Here is a 23,307-nt window from a genome sequence, read left to right as displayed (position 1 = left end):
TTGTACATTCTCAGTGCACAGACTAATTGCTCCATTTTTATTTCAATTTGCTCCACCTTTAAAAACTAATTATCTACAGTATTTATTTAAAAAAAATAAAAATTATCGTTTTATGCATTTTGCGGGATATCAATCATTGGAATTTGTACATTCTCAAGGCACAGACAATTTGCTCCATTCTTGTTTCAATTTGCTCCACCTTTAAAAACTAATTATCTACAGTATTTATTAAGAAAAAAATAAAAATTATCGTTTTATGCATTTTGCGGGGTATCAATCATTGGAATTTGTACATTCTCAAGGCACAGACAATTTGCTCCATTCTTGTTTCAATTTGCTCCATCTTTAAAAACTAATTATCTACAGTATTTATTAAGAAAAACGTAAATAATTGCTTTATGCAGTTTGGAGGTTATCGAGCAATTGTGCGCATGCGCAAAAGTATTTAGCGACTGCGCAACAGAAATCGAAAGCGCCATTTTTAAAATTGTCATTTTTCGTTAATTTGTTTTATACATTTTGCGGGATATCAATCATTAGAATTTGTACATTCTCAGTGCACAGACAAATTGCTCCATTCTTGTTTCAATATGCTCCACCTTTAAAAACTAATTATCTACAGTATTTATTAAGAAAAAAATATAAATTATCGTTTTATGCATTTTGCGGTATATCATTCATTGGAATTTGTACATTCTCAAGGCACAAACAATTAGCTCCATTCTTGTTTCAATTTGCTCCACCTTTAAAAACTAATTATCTACAGTATTTATTAAGGAAAACATAAATAATTCCATTATGCATATTGCGGGATATTAAGAAATTGTGCGCATGCGCGAAGGTATTGGCTGCGTTCAGCAGAAGTCAGCGCTTAGTAAGCGCTTTGGGCTGATTGGATTAAATTTGTAGATCCAGAAGAATAGTCTTATCTCAATTAAAATGTAAAAAGGTTTGTTCGCGTCGCATGCCCCACCATGCTCCTACTCACTCCAACGCACTCCAAAAACTCATCTGCTCCAATCGCAACCTTTACTCGTGATCCAAGTGCTCTCTGGTGTATATTGGAGTATGCCACGCGAACAAACCTAAAGTCTAAAGGTGAAATTTCATAGGCAGTGAAATGCTGCAGCAGCGAGCAGCAGTTTAGTAATTTCTTAGAAAATTCCTAGGAAATTACTAAACTTCCCTAGAAATTATTAAACTTTTCTAGAGATTATATAGTAATTTTTAGGAAATTACTAAACTACTGAAAACCCACAGTCCGTATCTACTAATAGCTGTAGTAAGCCTCAAGATGTAAGAAATTGACCAATTACAGTCGATTATTCTTCTCACATTCGCCTGTAATTGGTCAATTGCTTACGGCTTGAGGCTTAAGCGGGGAACACAGACTTTTGCATAACGCATAATACGTAAGCATGAGAAAATTGATTGGTCTATTTCCTTATGCACATTTGTATGAACCAATCAATTTTCTTATGCTTACGCATTATGCGTTGTGCAGAAGTGTGTGCTCCTTGTTTTACTACACCCATTGTACCCATTGTAGATACGGACTTAGAGCCATTGCACGTAACAAAGTTTTAGTCATAATCGTAAAGCCGTAAGAAAATAGATCAATCACACTCGATTATTCTTCGAGCTCAAGGAGAATAAACAACTGTGATTGGTCTATTTTCTTATAACCTTACGATTATGACTAAAACTTTGTTACGTGCAATGGCTTTTAGGCCGGTATTCATAGTCGGTTCTTATTTTAAGACCGTCTTAAGTAATGTCTTAAGATGCTAATACGGCTTTGTGATTGGTTAATGACCTCATGGTTAGCCTCATGAGACTAACCAATCAGAATGATTCCGAGATTCCGTCCTGCATGGGGAGACACCCTAAAGGTGCGATTTCATTGACGCTAGAAACCAGCGTCAAATGGGGTCACGTGACTTTTGGCGTCAAGAAAATGTAGTGGGGGAAAAAGTTCAGACCGTTCCAACTTTTTCAACGTGCTACGAAATTCAAAGGTTTAACGTGTTTGAAGTTATACAATGGGTGACATCAACGAGAATGAAGTAAGTAATATATTAATATTATATGGTAGATATGGAATATTTTGATCATTCTTGTGGATAAATATGCTGCTTTTTAGGGTATTAATAAGTTATGATAACTCTACATTTTAGGTTATAGTTGGATATATCTGCAAATATATGAGTGATTAAAATAACTTTTGTTGAGGGATAGAGCTATGTTTGGATTAGTTGGCTATGTTAAATAATTAATAATAAACAATTAGTCATGTTTGCATATATAAACAATTTCAATGGAATGGGCTAGCAAACAAAGCTCGATTTTAATGCTTAAAATCTTATATTACAAATTCAAAACATTTAAACATTTCGGCTCTAAATGTGGCATTTATCAGTGATAAACAATTATAACCTTGGTCGTTTTAATTTTTCTTAAACGACCAAGGTTATAATTGTTTATCACTGATGAAGACCACATTTAATGCCGAAACGTTTGAATATTTTGAATTTGTAATATAAGATTTTGAGCACTAAGATCGAGCTTTGCTAGCTAGTCCATTTCATTAAAATAATAATTAATAATAATTTTTTTTTAGGAAATTACAATGGTGCAGACATGCGGGGTTTGCGAAACAATTTGCAACGTCGCCGATGTGGACGGCCACGCATGTCTGGAGGGATTTGGGTGTTATGTCGATGAGGCGACACGCTATTTTTACCCGCTTTTAAGTATATATTTTATCTACTATAAGTACATTTTATTACATTGTAGGTGTATTTCACTAAAATAATAATTTTGTTTGTAGATGATGGAAAAACGTGCCTACGCCGTGCCTACATTGACGGCGTAGAGCAAATAGTTGAGGTCAACATTGGTGCAACCTTCAACCAGCATATACGTAAGTTATGGATTAATTGACACAATAATAAACTCTCCTGCTCCTCTACAATAAAATCGAATACTTTTTCACTTAATTTTAGTCGTGGCAGGAAATTGCCAATTAGCGAACTCCAGCTGTCAATCTAAAGAAAATGCTGTTGGCAGTTAAAATTTTAAAACTCCTTCCAAAAGAAAGGCCTCAAAGAAATTGTCGGTAGAAGAGGAAGAACATTTAATTTTGGCTATCCAACATAGAAGGCCTCTGTGGGACATTAGTCAACCGGTGGACCGGAGATCCAAGGAAACCCGGAAACGACTCTGGCAAGAAGTTGCTGATGAATTGAATGGTAAATAAATAAATATATTATACAGTTGGATTAGTTGGATATGATAAAATCTGATTTTTCTAGGTGTACTCGACGCAACTGCTGTACAGCAGAAATTTAAATCATTACGCGATACATATCGCAAAATTGTCCAGTCAGAGCAGTACCTTCCGAGTGGATCTGGGAGGAATGAAAATGAGGACCGTCACAAGTGGAAGCATTATAACATAATGGAGTTTCTTCGTGATACCAGTCTATCGAAGGAGTAAGTAACTGATTTATGTTATTATTATAAAGTAATGTTCCTGGCACAACACAATAGTAGACATCAGTTTCAAGATCAAGTACAAATTACAAATTCTGTATGGCATGGACAACAATAGCTCTCTGGTAGTATAATGGTTTTGTTATTATTATTGCTATTATTTGAAAATTATTTAATAATAATAATAATAATCCAACTATATTTATTTTTAATTTATTTATTATTTATTATTATTATTAAATTATTTTCTAACAATAGCAATAATAATAACAACCATTATACTATCCCAGCTACTGCATATGTTGTCCATGTCAAACAGACTTTGCACTTGATCTTGAGGCTAACTACTCAACCAAATTTCTAAAATTGCTCATTCTTTGTGCCAGGAACATCATTAGACAGCGATAAAGTTACTGTAATTCCACAATTTGTTTCTGTAATTTTTACTTTGTTCATTTATTGTAGCACGTCGAGTAATATTCCTAGCACAGAGAACGAGCTATTATCGGTGGACCAGTCAACTTCTCAAGTAGAAAGTCCGATTGACATAGATCCAAATGACAGTAGTAGCACAGAAAGTATGATCATTGTTTTATTATTATTTTTTTTTATATCAACTATAACTAATATAAAAATTTGTTTGCAGCACCAACCTTATCAAGTACTTTTACGAGTGGAAAAAGACGAAGACTCAATACCAATTCCACTATTAATAGCAATATTTCAGTTGGTTCTACGAATCCGTTGGATAAACTAATCCAAATTTTTGAGAGACGAGAAAAGGCGCAAAATGTTGCACCACCAAATATAGATGATCCATTCGATGAGGTAGATCATATGCTACAAACAGCAGCATTACATTTGCGCAAAATGTCGCCTCAACTACAAATGCGAACTCTACATGATATTGTCCAAATGACCTTCTCCAGACTACAGGAAGAAAGGAATAATAACTAAGTTTTTTTCAGCTGGATGTTTTAGAAGATTCCGACAACACATTTTATATTTTTTTATACGAGCATAATTATAAAATTTTTTTATTTTTTTATTTTAACAAAATAAATAAATCTATAGTTATATAGACTTCTATAGTTATATAATATATTGTTTAAATTTTTTTAGATCTTTTTATTTTTTTCTTCAAAATATGGATGTAGTTGCGTATATTATGACGGTACACGTGTAATACATATTTAAAAAGCGGTATAAGAATAATTTTATTAATATAATATAAATAAGTATTATTGTAGTCTACTTATGATTAATTAAATGACTTATATATACCATTTTGATTGAATTAAAATGTCAAAAAAATCAAACATAATGATGATAATTGTAATTACTGCTATTGAAGATACTGCCAGGGTATAGCACCCTCGCCGTTAAAATAATCGCAAAATTCATTCCTGATGTTCATGGCATCTCGAGAAGAATTGTTAGTGCCACAATTACCAAGATCTCTCAAGGCATGACTACTACCAATTTCCTTCCTCCAATTTCCAGGAATAAAACCACTAGGTCCATCGTGATCAATCATGTCCGCAGAAATATATTCGTTTTCGTCTAAATCCTGTTTTCGAAGCCAATTATAAATGCAAATAATGGCCTGGACAATTTGCATTGTATTTTTTACCGTAGCATCAATAGGCTTTTTCAATATTCTCCATTGACTCACAAGAATTCCAAAAGAATTCTCGATTGTTCTACGAGCACGACTGAGGCGATAATTATAGATGTTTTTTTCGTGATTAAGTCCTCCTTTTCCTGGATATGGTCTTAGCATGAAATCAGTTAACTGGAATGCTTCATCGGCAACAAGAACATATGGCATAGGATCACCATCGACCGTGAGTTTCTTAGGTTCTGGCAATCCCATTTCTCTATTATAAAATTTCTGACCTACAATAGAATCTCGGAAAATTCCGCCATCACTACGTCTGCCATAAGCTCCGATGTCGACGAACGTAAACATGTAGTTGGCATCACATATTCCGAGCAGTACAATGCTATGATAGTTCTTGTAGTTGTAATATAAAGAGCCAGCATTATGAGGACACTAAAACAAATGGAATTATATAGCTAGCTCGCCAGTTGCCATTATTAGATAATGTCAAATAAAAGAAATACCTGAATAGCAACGTGTTTTCCGTCAATTGCGCCAATGCAGTGATTAAAATTCCAGCAATCTTCGAAATCTTGTGCGATATTGAGCCAATCTTCCTTACTTAATGGAAAAGGAAGCACTTTTTTAGCAAGGCAATCCCATAATGCTGCACATGTCTCGGTAATAATGTTTGACACTGTCGTAGTTCCAACAAGATATTGATATGACATGGAGTTCATTGAATCACCAGTAGCCAAATATCTGAAAAAAAGATTTTGTATGTAATATTGTCCTTATGGAAAGAACACGTTCGATTTAACATATCCAGCTTACCTTAATGTCAGAGATAATCGTGCTGCAGCAGGTATGGGATCTCGAGTCACAGTCTGTTTTGTGATATGAGGTGCAACCAAATGCAGCAGGTCCTCAAATTGCGATAATGACATCCGCATATAGTTTTTAAACTTAGGGTTATACTTCGATAGAGTTGGATATATTGCGTAGTAAAACCCATACTTATTTCTCAATCTAAATATAGGATGTACCCAAAAACGCTTTTTTGTGTAGATCCGTTTCTTTTTCTCCTCTGAGTTCGTCCGCAATATTTCATGCACAATGACAATTAGTAGCATGTCATTCAGGAGTTATTCCTCTTGAGCATTATTCAACTGCCTCGCACGTTCTGTCACCCATGTACGATATTTCTGCATGAAGGCCATTATGTTCAAAATACTCAGACAAACATAACCTTGTTGGGGACGAACTGTTATCGCAAGTCAAAAGCGGCGGTTTCACGACGCGCACGTTTTGCCGCTTACTTCTCCCTCCATCAGACGAGCGTCAAATTTAGTCACGTGACTATATTTGACGCTGGTTTCTAGCGTCAATGAAATCGCAGCTTAACGCCTTGTGTCCTCCAGCTCGAAGAATAATCGACTGTGATTGGTCTATTTTCTTACAGCCTTACGATTATGACTAAAACTTTGTTACGTGCAATAGCCTTAACAACAGAATAAAAATATAGAATTATGATTGGTTGATACCTATATGCGTTATGCAAAAGTCTGTGCTTCAGCATTCAGTTTGTTATGTTTTTAATAATAATGCAATAAATCATTAAAGTAATGATGGAGCAATTAAAGAGCAATCGTTTTATGTTGGATATACTTGCAGAGAACTATAGGAAATATGTTATTCCAAAGAAATAAGTGGTTTTTTGCTAAAATATCATTAAAAATTAATTATACGAATGGAGCAATTGAATATCCCAATAGAGCAAGCGAGAATCAGTTATTCTAGCAAAAATCAATAGGAAATATTGACTAAACTCTTTGAGATATAGTTATAAACAATAGAGCTGTTATATTACGTTTGAATATTTCCGCCAATGGCTGCCGAGCCATAGTTACAATAGGCGGCCGATAAGTGGCGGTGGCGTTACTTGTAAAATAATCAATTTGATAATTTTTCAATGAAAAATGCAATAAATCATTAAAATAATGATGAAGCAATAAGAAGCAATTAAGGAGCAATCGTTCTATACCGGTTTTAATTGCATAGAGTTATTAAAAATATGTTTTTGAGTGAAAATTAGAAAATTTTCGTTTTTTTTTTTAATATCTTAAAAAATAATCATTTTAAAAGAGGAGCAATTGTTGATTCTGAGGGAGCAATCAAGGAGCAATTGTTTGAGCTATGGTTCATTAAAAAATATAAACTTCCAGCGCCAACTTATTTCCAGGTGGCCTTTGGCTATCTGTCTATTAATCTGTGGTTTGAGCGACTAGGTCCAATCCACAATAGGTGTCGCAAGCCGTAGCCAGGGAATTGACCAATCACAATCTAATAATTGACTTGTGGATTGGACCTAATCGCTTTAACCTGTGTTGAATTCAGATGTGAATATCGGCCATACTCCTGTAAACACACCTTTGCTTTCTATTTATACCACGAGATGGCAGTATAGCATTGTTTACTATCATTATTGTTTTATATTATTTATAAAGTATAAAATCATCGGTCTAGATAATATCAAACATTAAATAAAGATATAATTAAAGCGAATTAATATATATTAAATTATAAAGAAGATATAGAAGATATAGAAGATAGAAGATAGAAGATAAAAGATAGATGATAGAAGATAGAAGATAAAATATGGAAGATAGAAGATAGAAGATAGAAGATGGAAGATAGAAGATGGAAGATAGAAGATAGAAGATAGAAGATGGAAGATGGAAGATAGAAGATAGAATAAAGAAGATAAAGATAGAATATTAAAGTATATTTATATAGGAAGACAATAAAAAAAATTGTTTCGATTATAGCAAAACGAGGCAGAAAATATGCAGTGTCGCCAGAGGACATTTTAATAATTTTGCTTGAAAATGATTTTAATATTCTAGATAATAATGACAAAATTAAAAGGAAGAAAGACAAAATTTGGGAAAAAATATCTGAAGCCCTAGATAATCGCATGAAACCAGTGACTTTATACATTTATATATTTCAAAATCGGCATGATGTTTACTTAAAGTACAGAAAAACAATAGGTTTAGCGGTAGATAACATTCAAAAAATACAGACTGTGCACTCAAATACTTTCGAAAAAGATGAAAGCATAGATAAATCTCCAGAAAAGAAAAATATCAAAAAATCAAAGCAATTAATTTTTTATATAGAGATAGAAGGTGAGGAGTGGGATTCCATTAAACCCATAGAACATCAAAAAGGTAATTATGTTCTTCAACCTGGATGGACATACATTATAAGCAAAATTATTTGGAAGTATCAGAAGTTGCCTTGTTGTTTTAATTTCAAGCATGCGATTGTTAGAAAAGATAGTCTTCCATTGATAACAATAAATGGATACTGCAATGAGTGCAGCGCTGTATTAATAGCTGAATCTGAAAATGGTCCTAGTGACACAAAAGTGCGTTTTGAAGTTAAAACGAAAAACTCTCACGGAATCCCACACACGAAAAAAAGAAGATTAGCTGGCATTGAATTGGAAAAATTTATGAAGGATTTGGAAACAAAAAAACCAAAAAAAGTGAGACGTGACATAGCAGCCAAAGAAATGGTTCATGGTTGTCCAGAACCTGCACATGTGTACACATTATCTGCTCTGTCTAAGGCTCGGCAAAAAGCCAAAGATAAAAAATTAGGAATCGTAACTGGTATTTCAGTATGGGATTCTTTGTCGCTAATAAAAGAAAATGTTGAGTTTAATAAATTTATAAAAGACATAGGGTATGATAAGTTTCACATAACGTACTGGTCACCAGAACAAACTAATTTATATAATGACATCCAAAAATACCTTGGAACACCAGTTTCTATTGATTCAACTGGTAGCATGGTTACATCAATTAGTCGTCCCAATGGAGAAAGCAGTGAAATATTTCTTCATGAACTTGTAACACATATTGACCATCTTATTATACCAGTGACTCAAACAATGACTGAAAAAAATGATAGCAATTTTCTTACATGGTGGCTGAATGATTGGAAAAAATCTGGGGCTCTCACACCAAAAGAAGTAATAACGGATATGAGTAAAGCTTTACAAAATGCAATTTGTTTAGCATTTAACATTAGTACATTTAAAGATTATATTGACAACTGTTTTATGATTTTACAAAAAGATACTGAAGAAATAAAAAACTTAAAATGTTGGTTAAGAACTGACATAGCTCATTTAACTAATGCAGTGAGAAAATGGGATTGCTTTACACGATGTGACTTTCGAGTCAAGGAATTTTTCAGAAGATGTGTAGGGCTTTTAAGTAATGTAAAAACTATGACTGCAGTCACTATAACATTAAAAGAAGTTTTCATGGTGGCCGGTAATAAAATCGATACTGAAGAGTGTCAAAAAGCGAAGAAGAATCTAATTCAAAAAATTAAAACTTACAAATTTGAAGATAATTGTCGGAAAGAGGAAACAGAAAAGAAAGGTGATTTGAATAAAAAAAGAGCAAATAAGGATTTCTTACAAGATAATGAAGATATGAATAATGACGCTAAAAGAAGACCCATTTTTTGTTATATTGAAAATTTAAAATGTACACCATTATTAGATTTTTCTCAGTTTAATAATTCTGACTTTGATTTAAAGAATAATGATTATTACTTGCCAGCTTTTATAGATCCTTTGTCTAGGCTTTGCATGGAATTCCCGGCATGGACAAACGTGATGCAGGATCATTTTAAAAGTCCTCATGATGTAGCTACATCAGCTAGGTCAGAAGCTTACTTTTCCGATGTTAAAGGCTCACTGTTAGAAGAAAGAAGACGTCAAAGAGTTGATAAAATATTAATTAAACATTGTAGACAAATCGACACAGATATAAAACTAGGTATAGCAGCTTATAATCGATTAAAAGATTCTGGGAAAATTCCTTCAACTAAAATCTTAAAACGAAAAGACAATAATGAACACATTGAGGCAACAGACAACTGGAAAGGAAAGGCTGACATCGTTAAAATAAATTTTCCAGAAAATTTTAATGATACTTCTGTACATTTTTCTCTAGAAAAAGACTCTAATGATATAAGTATAAACAAAAATAATGATTATTTACCTCAAAATTTCACACACTCGGCTTCAGTTATTAATTTACATGATTTTTCAGACAATAATAATTTAGATAATAACACTAAATTGGAATGTGATAATGGTACACAAAAAATTGTTAAAGACGGAAAAATCAATGACGTTTATATCAAATGGGATAAAACAGATACTTTTACAGATAACTTGGAAAGCAAAAAAGAAGGATATAAAAATCTATTAAAAAAAGAGGAGCTTCAGGAAAACATTCTACATACACCTTTAAATAAACGAGATTCTGAAAGTTTAATTAATGTTTCTATTAATCATGATCACAACTACACCAACAAAATTTCCGACGAAAACATTAACCATGCCGAAAATAGTAACTCAGTTATCAAGAACTGCAACTTTAAAGAAATTAATGAAATTAATGTAGTGAACTATTCTTCCTTTCTTAAAAATATACCATTACACTCAACAAAAGTAACTAACAAAAATGTTGATTTTGATGATTTTAAAAGGAATATTGATAGTGTGCAAGAAATTGTTGATAATGCAGAAACAAATAAACGAGGAAAATTTGTCTCAGCAGATCCAGAATTTGAATTACAGCTTCAAAAACCAACGGGTCAAGCATATAAAACAGTCATACAAAATGGAAACAAATTAAGGCCAAGAATCGTATTTAAAAGAAAATTTAAATTCCTCAATACTTGTGCAATTGATAGCTGTACAGAATTATTAAGAGCTGGTTATGGTATAAGTCAAGAATTTAAAGACTTTTTAAATAGTTGTTCAAAAGAATCTACAGGAAATTTCTTGAATGATTTTGAAACAACTGATTTTAATTATGCAAAAATCGTTGTAGATTATGCTAATACTGGATTGCAAGATAAATTCTACAAACGGCGTGCGTATATCCAATATAGACTTTTTGATCACACGCAACCAACTATTAACTGTAACTCTAATGTAAATACATTATTTATTACTTTAATGAAACATTATCCAAGTCCATCGGAAGTTATTACTTGCAGTCAATGTGCAGACAAGAAGGTGATTAAAAAACCAGTAATACCTGTGCCATCACTGAATTTCATTTGGGAAAATGGTTATAAAAACCTGGAAAATGAAATAATTAAATACATAAGCAATAAAGTTGTATATTGTTCTGAATGCCATCAAAATACAGCAAATAGGGAATTTAAAATAGGACAGTATTTGTGTATTGATACAGATGATGTATATGCAAAGTCGAATTATACCCAAGAGAATAATATTCAAAATTTTAAAACTAACTTAAGAGATATACCGACCAAACTGTGTATTAAAGAGCAGAATTTTTTATTGTGCGGAACTGTGGAATTTATACCACCATTAGATATTGGTGGAATTGGACATTATGTTGCTTATAGTCGACGTCTAAACAATGAGTGGGAAAAAAGAAATGATCTTCAATCCAAGGTAAAAAAATTCAATAAAAAGTGTCCAGATATAAAAATTAGCTTAATTCTATACATAAGATATTAAAATTCACGAGAATTACAAAAAAATATTTATATTGTTCATAATATTATAGTATAACATTTATTATTACATAATAAGCTATAAATATATTTTTTATTAATAATGTTATTTTATTTTAGTTTATTTTATTGAATTTTATTGAATTTTATTATATTAATTATCTTACTAATTATTAATTATAAATTTTATACTTTCCATACTTGTCCCTGAAGCACAATAAATGTTATTAATGTGTATGTATGTGTGTGTAATTAATTTGCCTTTGCGATACTATAGTAATTAGTTTTTTAAAATATCAAGTATCCCAGACTGTGATCAATTTGTCAACATGCAAGAGATAATTATAGAGATTTACTGACAAATTAAATACCGCCTTTGTGGAAGTAACATTCACCACTTTTACGGAATCTACTGTTATTTACGGATTATTATTATAACTAATCAGTCATATCAACAAGCTATCAATTGTGTTTTGATTTTTATTTTTCCCAAACAGGTCGATCCTTAAAATCTAAAAACATCGTTCTTTCAACGTTATTACATTTTAATGAATATTTTAATGAATATCAGTTTAATAGGAAATGGATGCTATATTAAAGTTGAATGAAAATGTTAATTACATACTTTTGTCGATTTCGTTACATTTTTAGCACACTTCAATTTTAGTTCTCAAACCAAATGTTTATTCATTAACTCCTTTCTTCCAGTTTTATTGAGAACTTTAATTGTTTGAACTCCTTTTTTAGAAAAACTAGCTCCATTTCTTCATCTCAGACTGTACAACTTCAAATTTTGTTACATCTTAAATCCATAATAGATGTATAATCTCCGAAAAGAGCATGTTTCCAACACAATTTGAAGATTCGCATAAGATATAACCCCAGCAAACGAAAAAGGATTAAAAGATATTAAAATTTTTTAATACCTTTGAATCCCTTTTTTGGCGGAATTAGATGAAATTAGATGGGATTCGAAATGAGATGGTTCAATCCCATGGAATCCAAAAAAGAAATTTTCAATTCCATCCAATCCTATGGAATCCGTAAAGGTTATGGAATTGCATGGCATTAGATGGTTTAGGAAATTGTTTTAAATGCCTCCCGTAATGACCAAACACATACACATGCACACGCACACACACACACACACACACACACACACACACACATAGGAAAGGAAAGGAAAATAGGAAAGGATAATAAATTTTAATGCTTTTAGATAAACGTTTATTTTTTATTTATTATATAATTAATATACTTTATAGTATCTTAATACATAAGTATTAATAAAAAACTTTCGGTTAAAAATTATAATCAAACAAAAAATAAAAAATCAAATTTAAACAAAAAAAACTTGTAAAAATAAGAAATCTAAAAATAAAATGTTAAATAAAAACACTTATATTTATAAGAAATAGATATAAACATTTTTTTTTTATATTAAAATGTCCAAAAACCTTCACCTTTAATCAGAATCTGGAAAAAAAAAATTGTGATGAGTATAAGCGATTTCGAAAAATAAGTATTATATTTATTTGTACCCACCACTACTTGATGACTCGGGTGGGAAAAGGACATTGAAGTCTGGATCGCTGTTATTTTCGTTCAACGAAGATGTTTCCTCATTAGGCACTTGTGCTGCTTCTTCCATTCCTAACGGGTCGATCGAGAAGTCGATGTTCGATTCAGTGTCGCGTTCAATATTCGATTCAATATTTTGTTCAATGTCAATATCAATCATATCATCATCAATATTTGGTTCGATGTCCGGTTCTTCTGAATTAAGAACCTCCTCATCTATTGCATCGGTTTCTTTTTCTGCAGTACATGTATGTGCTGAAAAATGTTTATATTATAAATATGTCGGTATGAATATCTCAATAAAGAAGTTGTAACTATAGTCGCATTTTGAAACAAAATTGCTTACAATCTTTTAAGGAAGATATAAGTTTAGCTAAAATGTTTCTAGTTTTTTCCACTAATTTGTCCGCCTGTGCTGGTGGGATTTTTTTTTCAACTGTTAAGTAATGATAGTATATTGCTAAAGAAAAGAAGAGTTTAATAGTATATTATCAAAGAGAATTAGAAAATAAAATGTTATTGTATTGTTAGGCAAAGAATAAAATTTACTCCTAAACAATCAGCCCTTTACTTTTTTTACAACAATAACATTAAAATTTCAATGTTTTATTGAAGTTGCAATCGGTATTGTACAAAGTGTCCATATTTATCTGTGTAAATAATTTTGATTCTCTTGAATATTAATTAGAAATTGGTGCTTTCAAATGTTTGCTTCATTACGGCAATTTGCCAAAAATAAAAGATACACTGAATATTTTTTAATTTTTGTTGGAGACATTCGTTTTAGAACGAAGGGCCCCGTCAACACAACTAAAGCTGCAACTCAACTCAACTCTAACTTTCTCAAAAAGTAAAAACGTAGGTACATACTACAAACGTTTACTAATTTTATTATTGTGTATTTTGCAATATTTTACAAATTATATGGAAATTTTAATTGTTTGTTTAAATTGCTATTGGTCTTCAAAAAACATGTCTTATGTTACCCTTAAACAATGACATGTTATTTTGAAGACTAATAGCGACTTCAACAAACAAAACTTCTAAATAAATTGTAAAATAATGCAAAATATGCAATGATAAAATTAGAAAACTTTGTATGTTTTCATTTTTTTAAGTTGCAGCCTTTGCTTTAGAACAATTGTCTCCAGCAGAAATGTTTAGACCGGTGTTTTCTTTTATTATCGCAAATATAATTAGACAGATATATTTAAAAGCATTGATATAGTTTCTAACGTTAAAGAGAATTAAATTTATCTTCGTAGATATGAATATGACTACTTTGTACAACACCGGTTGCAATTTTAGCAAAAAATTAAAATCTCTATCGTTGTGGTTGTAAAAAATGTTAAGGGTTGACTGTTTTATGATATATTTTATTCGTCATCTAATAATAAGAAAAGCAATGATAAAAGAGGAAGACATCATTGATGAGATAATATGAAATTACACATGGATTACCTTTAATTGCTAAAATTTTGTTGCAATCTAAGGCATTTTTCGGCTGTTTAGAATTCTTGTTTCGGTTGCTTCCTTTGCCTGTTACAGTGCTATTTAAAAGCGTTTCCAAAGAAAACAGACAAATCGCGATTTGCCGAACAAAAATTGCGGGCCTTCTGCAATCGCAAGCAGCTGCGACATATGAAGTTTTAGGCAAGTATTCGCCATATCCAAGATGAATCTGCAAGATTTAATTGTTATAATATTACATTCGTAGATATGACATATAAAGAAGATATATAAAAAACTTGGGCAGATTTCCAAAGGTTATTATTGTGGGGAGCAATAACAGAAGTTAAAATTGTTTAGATGGCAATATTTCATAAATATTACAGTTTACTGCATTATGTTAGATGTAAAATGCTGTGGTACTCTGAGAGTATGGATAGTATGAGGAAAGCAGCAGTGTATGCAAAACTATCCAATCAGTTGATAATGTTTTTTTTTTAATCTATTTGTAATTAATAATTTATTTTTACATTAAAAATTTAAGTTTAATTTATTAAAATTTTTTCAATAAACTGCATAACATATATCTGAAAAAGACTATTGTAATTTATTATTATATTTTACATTTTATATAAAAATGGTCAAAACACAAATAAATACTATAGTTATAAAGTAAACAAAAATTCAATTTATAATAACGCAAACTTAAAGACATTTTTTTCATATTTATTTAATTACTATTTAATGTTGTTAAATATATAAATATTTATTTAAAAAAAATAATAAAATTTTAAAATCAAGAGGCACAGTAATGCCTTGCGCCAAGTATATGCAAGAAACGTCCTCAAAAATTTATTCTCGTACAAAATAAAATTATAACTTTTTTTAAAAAATTTGTTTTTTCGACAAATACAAAATAACTTTATACAAAATAACTTTAATTTGGTACTACAAATGTGTGAAATCTTAACGAAATTATCTTTTTCAAAAAAAGATGTTTTCTCTACAAAAAAAAGTAAAATAAAGAAAATGCGCCAACTATAAAAATGGATGTTCATACGAATAAGAACATTTACTTTTTTATTATTATTTTTTGGTTGGCATTCATAGTTTAGTTTTTTATTAAGTCCGTATCAAACTGGAGATTGATATTGGGATTGAATAAAATGAACAAATAAGAAACCAATATTCTTTAACTTTGATTAGTGAAATTTCAATTCAATCTCAATCTCAATCTCTAGTCTGATATAACTTAAGATTGTCTTAAGTTTGTCTTTAGATACAATTTCATTAAAAACAAAGTATTTAACGATAAACTTAAGATCTTAAATAGAAGATCAAACTATAAATATCAGTCTTTCATATTAAATTATTAGTCGCTGTGCGAGGTGCAGCTAAATATTAATTTTATAATAAATGTATTAAAAATGATAATTTAGAAAAACATTTTCCTTTGTCATTTTCTAAATAGATCTCTAATCGTTTTTAGTTATAATTATTTTGCTTAAATAATGTTTCATTCATATAAACTACATAAAATATAATAATGCTATTCATTCGACTTACAAATAAATTTGATTTACAAATAACAAAGTTTTACGAACGTAATCTTGTTGTAAGTAGAGGAATATCTGTAAATTAATCTTGCAAACATTGAAATCACTTACGCTTTTATTATCAGGCGTTATAGAACCAACTGCGGGATGTTTATTTGATACTGTCAGGTTGTTTCCTGTAACCACATTTAAATTGTTGCCTTCATTGAAACCTGTGAAAAAGTGATCAATTACATAATAATAATTGTATTATTATTTCATATTGTACAATATAGCTGCTATGTTGTGTATATTAAACATATATATATACGAACTTTGAATTTCTTTTCCTTTTAAGATTGCAGATTCCTGCAATTCAACATTCAATCGGCGTAATGATTGTACTTCTTCCTCTAATGCCACAATAGTTACTTCCATATCTTTTTGTTTAGCAATCCATTCCGCATTTTCTGCAATTATTTTTTCTTTTTTTTGGAGACTGTCTTTTAAGAAGTCACACTGGGCTTTATATGCGTTTACAGTACTTTTTAAATCTTCAATTTCAATATTTAAAGTCGACGAGCTTCTGTTGCAAGTGCTATGTTCCTGTTTAATAATGTGTTTGTTATAATTGCATAAATTACTTTATATCAGGTATATAAAAATTTGTATCAAATTTTCATACCTGGTATTCTTCAACAGATTGTGCATTAATTGCACACAAAGCCTGACGTTCTTTCAATTGCTTTAGCCTATGTTGTTTTCTATTTTCTAAATCTTCATCTATCCTCTATAAAAGAAACATAAAAAATTTACTGTAGAGTCATTGTTTCTTTGTATATTAACGTACCTTAGCAGACTTAGGTGAGTTTTCAGTATCGGTGCTAAAGCTGTCAGATGCTGACAGTAGATGTTGGGACGGTGGAATATTCATCCTTTTTCTTGCCACCATTGCTTCCAATTCGCTCTTGGTACCTACAAATAATGATAATAAATTAATAATAAAAATATTTAACAATAAATTTTTATGAAAAATCTGTTGCATTAAATGTTGAATTTTTAAGGAAATTTTTGATAATCTAGTACAATAGAAAATTTAAATACATAAGAAAATTAGATTTTTTTACTTACTTGCAGTACATAGAACGTGACCTACGACAATATCTCCATTGTGTTTAATTTTATATAATTGTCGCGGATTAAGTGGATTTTGCGATTTGAACTTTTTAATATCCCTCACCGACATAACTTTCCGAATCTCGCGGACATTTTTTGTTGGCGGAATCCGCACGTACGCATACATGTTAGGTCTTAATAAATTTCTACTTGTTTAAAAATTAACTAAAAATCATGAACTCACGTACCGTGAAAAGCTCATTGCATTGTTTAAGTCTGACCGATTTCCTCGTGTTCGGTAGAAACGGCACTGTTTGCCACTTTCTGCCACTGTGGCAGAAACCGAACACGAGAAATTGGTCAAACTTAAACGACGCGAGAATCGATTAATGCTGTGCAGGCAAGAGAACCGAACGCGAATACACAGCTCAAGAAATGATATAAGGACTAAGGATGAAAATACCGATACACGCGAAAGCAGAGAAAATCACATTCGCCGGACACTGAGAATCAACATAACGATAATATTCGGCTACTGTCTACGTGTCTATTGCCGCAAGCGTGCGCCCAATCATTGACTACTACGTCACGCGCAGCCGGGACGCACGTGTTCATATCGTAAACAAAAGCCTTATGCTGGGTCTACAATGCAAGTCACAGAGTCGTGAGTCGCAAGAATTGACCAATCACAGTCGAATTTGAGGAGAATAATCGACTGTGATTGGTCAATTCTTGCGACTCACGATTCTGCGGCTTGCATTGTAGACCCAGCATTAGGCTCGGTTTCACCAACGCGAGTTAATCTAATCGGTCGATTAACCTTCAAGATGTCAATTGCCGAACATGAGAGAAGCCTGATCAGCCTATATTGTGTAATACGTAATTTATAATACGTAACTACGTAATTTACGTCTTGTGCAGTGCATTCACGGAAAGCAGTTACATATTTCTGTGACTTTCGAATATTTGCGTTTCAAGTGTGACATTCAGATTTTGAAAGACTGCATTGTTGACCTGTACATCTTCCATTAAAATTATACGCAGTCATTGGAAGCAGATAGCAGAGATCATTTTAAGGTATTCAAGGTAAGATTTTTTATCATTTTAACAAGTATCAACGTCATTGTATATATGGAGGGGTTAAAGCCATAGTGGTGTAAGTTAATTTTTTTGACAACTTTTTTTTTCTTCTTTTTTCAACATATCTGCATGTGTAGATTGCATCTATGAACTTAACTCGATAGGTTAAAAAAAGTGACTTACACCACTATGGCTTTAACCCCTCCATATGTACATAACTTTACAATAAGTCTGACAAAATATTGCTCGCGAGTAATTCTTTCTCTCTCTTTCATTCGAAAATAAGGTAAAAGAAAGAGAAAAAGGGGAAAGCTCGTAAGCAGCACACTTCATCCTGCCTTTGTAATGAAAATAAACTCCTCGTTTTGCATGGTGAGGCCTTTGCACATATGTAACAAGTATATGCTTTTGCGCTTTTCATAGGGGCTTTATTTCTTTATGTTTTATTTCAAGCAAATAAATAAACCTAATCAATCTCTTTCATACGCCATAAGCATGCATCATTTTTTCACCTTACTTGAACGTAACAATGTATTGAAATGTATGCAAATTAGTTAAAAATATTTGTAGTCTTTTGTATAGTTTTGTCATAAAATTAATTAATATTTTTATTTATGTTTTTGTTGTAAAATTGATGTAGTAAAATACTGTTGTATATTGCTAATTTTTTTGTTGCATTGAATTGCAGTGAATATTGAAACACTGAATACAACATGGAAAGAAAAAGATATAAACTGTGGTTACACAGAAACTTCAACAAGAATATGGTGTCGAAAGCTACATATACGAAATGGAAACAGAAATACGACGCAATGTTACTTCGCATAGATGAACGCACAGGTTTAATATTATTTCAATTTTATTATAATAATGAACTTCTAACTTTTGGGCACTTGTTTATTTTCATCTTTTCTTTATCGCATTCTTCATAAATACTTTTTATCTGCTGTATGATAGTTTTTTATTCCAAGACGTAACAATGTTTTTTGTATTTGTTGATCAAGTCACTATTTTTTTAAGTAAAAAAAAAATTTGTATCATATATGAAAATATATATAGGACAGTATGACATTTTCAATTTGGGAACAAGGAAATATATATTATTAAAGCCAATGCTGGATAAGAATCAAATTCAGTGACAATATCTAGTATTCAAACAAGGATATATAGAAATGCCTATGTCGGTCTGCAGAAAATCTGCGGCGGTTCTTTAGTGCCTAATAATTATTTGTGTGAATTTATATACGAAACATAGCTCACGCGAACTGCGCGCCGCATATTTGTCGGTCTTAAAACACAGTCCTTACGTGAAGCCGGAACGTAATATCAGAAATTAAATTGACAAGCCATTTAATATTTTTAATGCTAACTAGCATCTATATTCCCCCTTCCCTCGTAAAACTGTAAAGAAATTTTATAGAGAAAAATAATACCTTAGCCAGGATTCTAATATTCAATTCTATGCTGTGTCTTGACAATGAAATTTTTTTTTTATATTAATATATAAAGTTAGTATCACAGTTTTGTTCACAAGCTCTAAATATTATGACAAGAATTTATTAATTTTGCTTTACTACGGTATATGTATCGCGTGTATAAAGTATATAAATTAAAAAATTGTAATACTTTGGGCTGTAATTATAAATATTTTTGTAATAATAAATATTTCCCAGGTGCAGAATGTGATACAGTCTTGTATTATCATAAAATTAAAAAAAGGGGTTTTATGAGCAGTTATTTTTGTCATATTTAAATTGTTATTGTAGTCGACTAATTAATTTTTGTAATATTTTTTGTGCGGTATCTTAAAGAGCTATTTTTTATCTTTATAAAGCGACTTTTCTTTATTTACGTACAATTTTTTTTGCCGGGTTGTGAAAGTTTTATTGCAAAATTTAATTTAAAAAAAAAAATCTCAAAATTATGTTCTAGGGAAAAATGATAAAAAAATTATATATAAGTACAGGTTCAAAAAATTGAATTTTGCAATAACTTGTTTAAACAAATTATTTAAACAAATAATTTATAACAATTTGTTTAAACAAATTAATTTTGCAAATCTGATGGCAGATTCGAAATCAGTCACCTCAAAAACCCCTTAAAATATAAACAGCTTATGTGAACACTAGTCCAGTTCCTTGTGTACATACATTACAGGATTTACTTTAAAAAGTTTTCTTCTTAAAACTTTTACAGTTCAACGAAAAAAATAAACGCAAATAAAGAACGCTATATAAAAATAAAAGATAGCTCTTTAAGATACCGCAAAGAAAATATTGAAGAGATTAATTAGTCGGCTACAGTAACGGCTTAATATTGCAAAAATCGCTGTTTTTAGCTCATAAAATTACATTTTTCTAAAAAAAAAACGTGATAGACAATTTTTGCGGGCGGATTTGAATTCAACAAATAAAAATACTTCGAAAACCATTGCAACATCTGAAACATCTTTCAGGCCCATCATATTGGCAGGCCTACGTAATTTATAAAGTTTACAGCTTCTTCACTTTATAACAAAAATTAAATTTTTTTATAACTAATGCGAAAAAAAGATTAGAAGAAAGAAGATTTTAGGTAAATAAAAAATACTTTATTTTGGATTTTACATGAAATTTTCAATCAATTTAGAACGATGTTTATCTTAATCATGTTCTTGCGAATTTTAGAGATCTCTACAAATTTATTTAAAATTTAATGAAATATATATACGTTTTGGTACAATTATGGTACAATAAATTAATATCATTATCTTATTAAATTGGAAACAAAAGTATTAATTTATTTCTTGTTTAATTTGATGGTATTGCAACAAAATATATATCTAAATATATATCTTTATTTGAATAATTTTTCGATATCTTTTGTGTATCATAATCATATTAATATCTTTATTTTAGTAATTTTTCAATATCTTTTGTGTATCATATTAATGGCTTTTCAAGAGTAATAATAAATCTCTTGTGTTCCTTGTAGGGATTACTGATTGTGAACCATCGTGTTCGAATCAGCTTTGCAACGCTGGAATATTTGAACAAGAAGTCATTGGCAGTGCTGGTGTTAGTCACGAAAATACAATACCACAATCTGCACAATGCGTGCAAGAGAATATCTCATTTGAAGATCAAGAATGGGTAATGGTATTTGATGAAAACACATCGGATGCAGGAAGCGTCACTGGGAGTGTTGATGACATTGAAGAAAATGAAGATGATTTAGACGTGCGAAATGAAGAATTTCATACACGCACAGGTAGTGCAATAATGTTTCCGGCGGCGGGTTTAAGTGTAGATGATGTTGTCTCGATGGTAGCTGGGCACTGTTTGCGATATCGTGCGTCAAATGAAGCGCGCAAATCCATAATGGAACTTCTTCGTATATGTGCTGGACCAGCTTTTCGTAATATTAATATATCAAATCATAGATTCGCGAAGGAAATTGACCCACCGGATAATATAATAACTTATCATTATTATTGCACTAATTGTTACAGCAAATTATATTCCACAACAAAGAAACATTTTCACGCGAATCAAATATTGTGCGAGTTTTGCAATCATAAACACAATATAAGTTTGTCAAGCACAAATATGTTTTTATCTATAGATTTACGGTACCAATTAGATTTACTTATGCAAGATAAAAATGTTCAGAATGCTTTGATTGAAAAAATTAATGCTCGGCGCGTTACACAGGAAAGTAGAGATATTAGTGATATAAGCGACGGAGAATTATATCGTGAATTGATTATGGACTATCCCACTTCTTTAACATGCAATATTAATACTGATGGAGCGCCGTTATTTCATAAGTCAAAACGAAGTTTTTGGCCTCTTCAACTCATTTTCAATGATTTACCGCCAACAATGCGATTTAAATATGTATTGACGGTAGGTATCATGATTGTTGAACATGAGCCGACTCCTCAACTTATGAATACATACATTACGGAGTTTATTAAACAAATCAATCAATTATGTGAAGACGGTGTTGATCTTGGCATAACGGTTGATAATGTTCGTACCTCATATACGCCAACTGTTTTATGTTGTTCAATGGACTCCGTAGCTCGACCAGTAGTTCAAAATAGAATACAATATAATGGATATTTTGGATGTAGCTACTGTTATCATCCCGGGCTATATATTTCTGCTATGCGTTATCCTTTTAAGTACCAAGAATCCGAGTTAAGAACTCATAAAACTCATTTATATGATACGCAAGTATCGGCTAAAACTGGATTACAAAGTCGAGGAGTGAAGGGAGATTCGGTACTTGCATCATTATCAAATTTTGATATGGTGTGGGGTTTTCCACTTGATTGCATGCATACAGTCATTTTAGGCGTAACAAAACACGTATGGGATTTATTCACAAAAATTCTAAGTCGCGATGCAAGGAAAATCATTAACGAAAGATTATGTAGAATTCAACCTCCTCGCGATTTGCGGAAGTTGCCGCAACCAATGACTAATTATAGTAATTTTAAAGCAAAAGACTGGAAGTCATGGTTGTTATATTACTCTATACCTGTTTGTATGGATTTAGTGCCAAAGAAAAATCTCGAACATTACGTACTATTTGTCAAAAGCATGTATATTTTACAAAAGACCTCAATCTCGCATTCTGAACTGGATCAGTGCGAAGTAGATCTCTTGAAGTTCGTAGCAGATTTTGAAAATTTGTATGGGACGACTGCAATGCGATATAATGTTCATTCTATTCTCCATTGCGTTCAATCTGTTAGAAAATCAGGACCTCTTTGGGCGACATCGGCTTTCCCGTATGAAAGTAACATTTTTGTTTTGAAGCAACTAGTCAATGGGCCAAAGGGTGTAGAGCAACAAATGGCCAAAAAATCATTGC

The 23,307-nt window shown here is 31.2% G+C and overlaps 2 protein-coding genes and 1 long non-coding RNA gene across 7 annotated transcripts; 2 read left to right on the top strand and 1 right to left on the bottom strand.

Annotated features, from left to right (window-relative positions):
* The first annotated feature begins 3,079 nt into the window (after positions 1-3,079).
* On the top strand, positions 3,080-4,576 carry LOC143902573 (uncharacterized). The gene is made up of 4 exons (XM_077415593.1): positions 3,080-3,251; positions 3,315-3,495; positions 3,961-4,073; positions 4,142-4,576. The coding sequence occupies exons 2-4, from the start codon at positions 3,461-3,463 to the stop codon at positions 4,450-4,452; spliced, it is 459 nt and encodes a 152-aa protein (XP_077271719.1). The 5' UTR covers positions 3,080-3,251; positions 3,315-3,460; the 3' UTR covers positions 4,453-4,576.
* An 8,320-nt stretch (positions 4,577-12,896) lies between these two features.
* On the bottom strand, positions 12,897-18,030 carry LOC143902541 (uncharacterized). Of its 5 annotated transcripts, none has more exons than XM_077415563.1 (9): positions 17,380-18,028; positions 17,099-17,223; positions 16,934-17,038; positions 16,584-16,854; positions 16,381-16,481; positions 14,726-14,945; positions 13,611-13,724; positions 13,229-13,519; positions 12,897-13,159 (listed from the first exon to the last, which is right to left on the bottom strand). In XM_077415563.1, the coding sequence occupies exons 1-9, from the start codon at positions 17,549-17,551 to the stop codon at positions 13,149-13,151; spliced, it is 1,410 nt and encodes a 469-aa protein (XP_077271689.1). In that variant the 5' UTR covers positions 17,552-18,028; the 3' UTR covers positions 12,897-13,148. The 5 variants fall into 5 exon arrangements, with proteins under 5 accessions (XP_077271689.1, XP_077271692.1, XP_077271663.1 ...); XM_077415537.1 differs by having other exon boundaries at positions 13,107-13,519; positions 17,380-17,589; positions 17,828-18,029; XM_077415545.1 differs by having other exon boundaries at positions 13,107-13,519; positions 17,380-17,570; positions 17,828-18,029.
* A 106-nt stretch (positions 18,031-18,136) lies between these two features.
* On the top strand, positions 18,137-23,289 carry LOC143902575 (uncharacterized). The gene is made up of 3 exons (XR_013258409.1): positions 18,137-18,450; positions 19,133-19,284; positions 21,418-23,289. It is a non-coding gene; the product is annotated as an uncharacterized LOC143902575 (long non-coding RNA).
* The last annotated feature ends 18 nt before the right edge of the window (positions 23,290-23,307 follow it).

Source organism: Temnothorax americanus, unplaced genomic scaffold, assembly GCF_048541705.1.
Source record: "Temnothorax americanus isolate GAGA-0224 unplaced genomic scaffold, ASM4854170v1 Scaffold102, whole genome shotgun sequence".
Classification (NCBI taxonomy): domain Eukaryota; kingdom Metazoa; phylum Arthropoda; class Insecta; order Hymenoptera; family Formicidae; genus Temnothorax; species Temnothorax americanus.
This window is presented reverse-complemented; position numbering and strand designations above follow the sequence as displayed.

Excerpts from the sequence above, each read along its gene's own strand:
- LOC143902541 (XM_077415537.1), bottom strand. The coding sequence starts at position 17,551 with ATGTATGCGTACGTGCGGATTCCGCCAACAAAAAATGTCCGCGAGATT. Across the intron at positions 16,482-16,583 it reads AAAAGGAAAAGAAATTCAAA|GTTTCAATGAAGGCAACAAT; the intron begins GTTCGTATATAT and ends ACTTTTTCACAG. Across the intron at positions 13,725-14,725 it reads CAAAATTTTAGCAATTAAAG|CAATATACTATCATTACTTA; the intron begins GTAATCCATGTG and ends TCTTTTCTTTAG.
- LOC143902573 (XM_077415593.1), top strand. The coding sequence starts at position 3,461 with ATGGAGTTTCTTCGTGATACCAGTCTATCGAAGGA. Across the intron at positions 3,496-3,960 it reads GATACCAGTCTATCGAAGGA|CACGTCGAGTAATATTCCTA; the intron begins GTAAGTAACTGA and ends CATTTATTGTAG. Across the intron at positions 4,074-4,141 it reads TGACAGTAGTAGCACAGAAA|CACCAACCTTATCAAGTACT; the intron begins GTATGATCATTG and ends ATTTGTTTGCAG.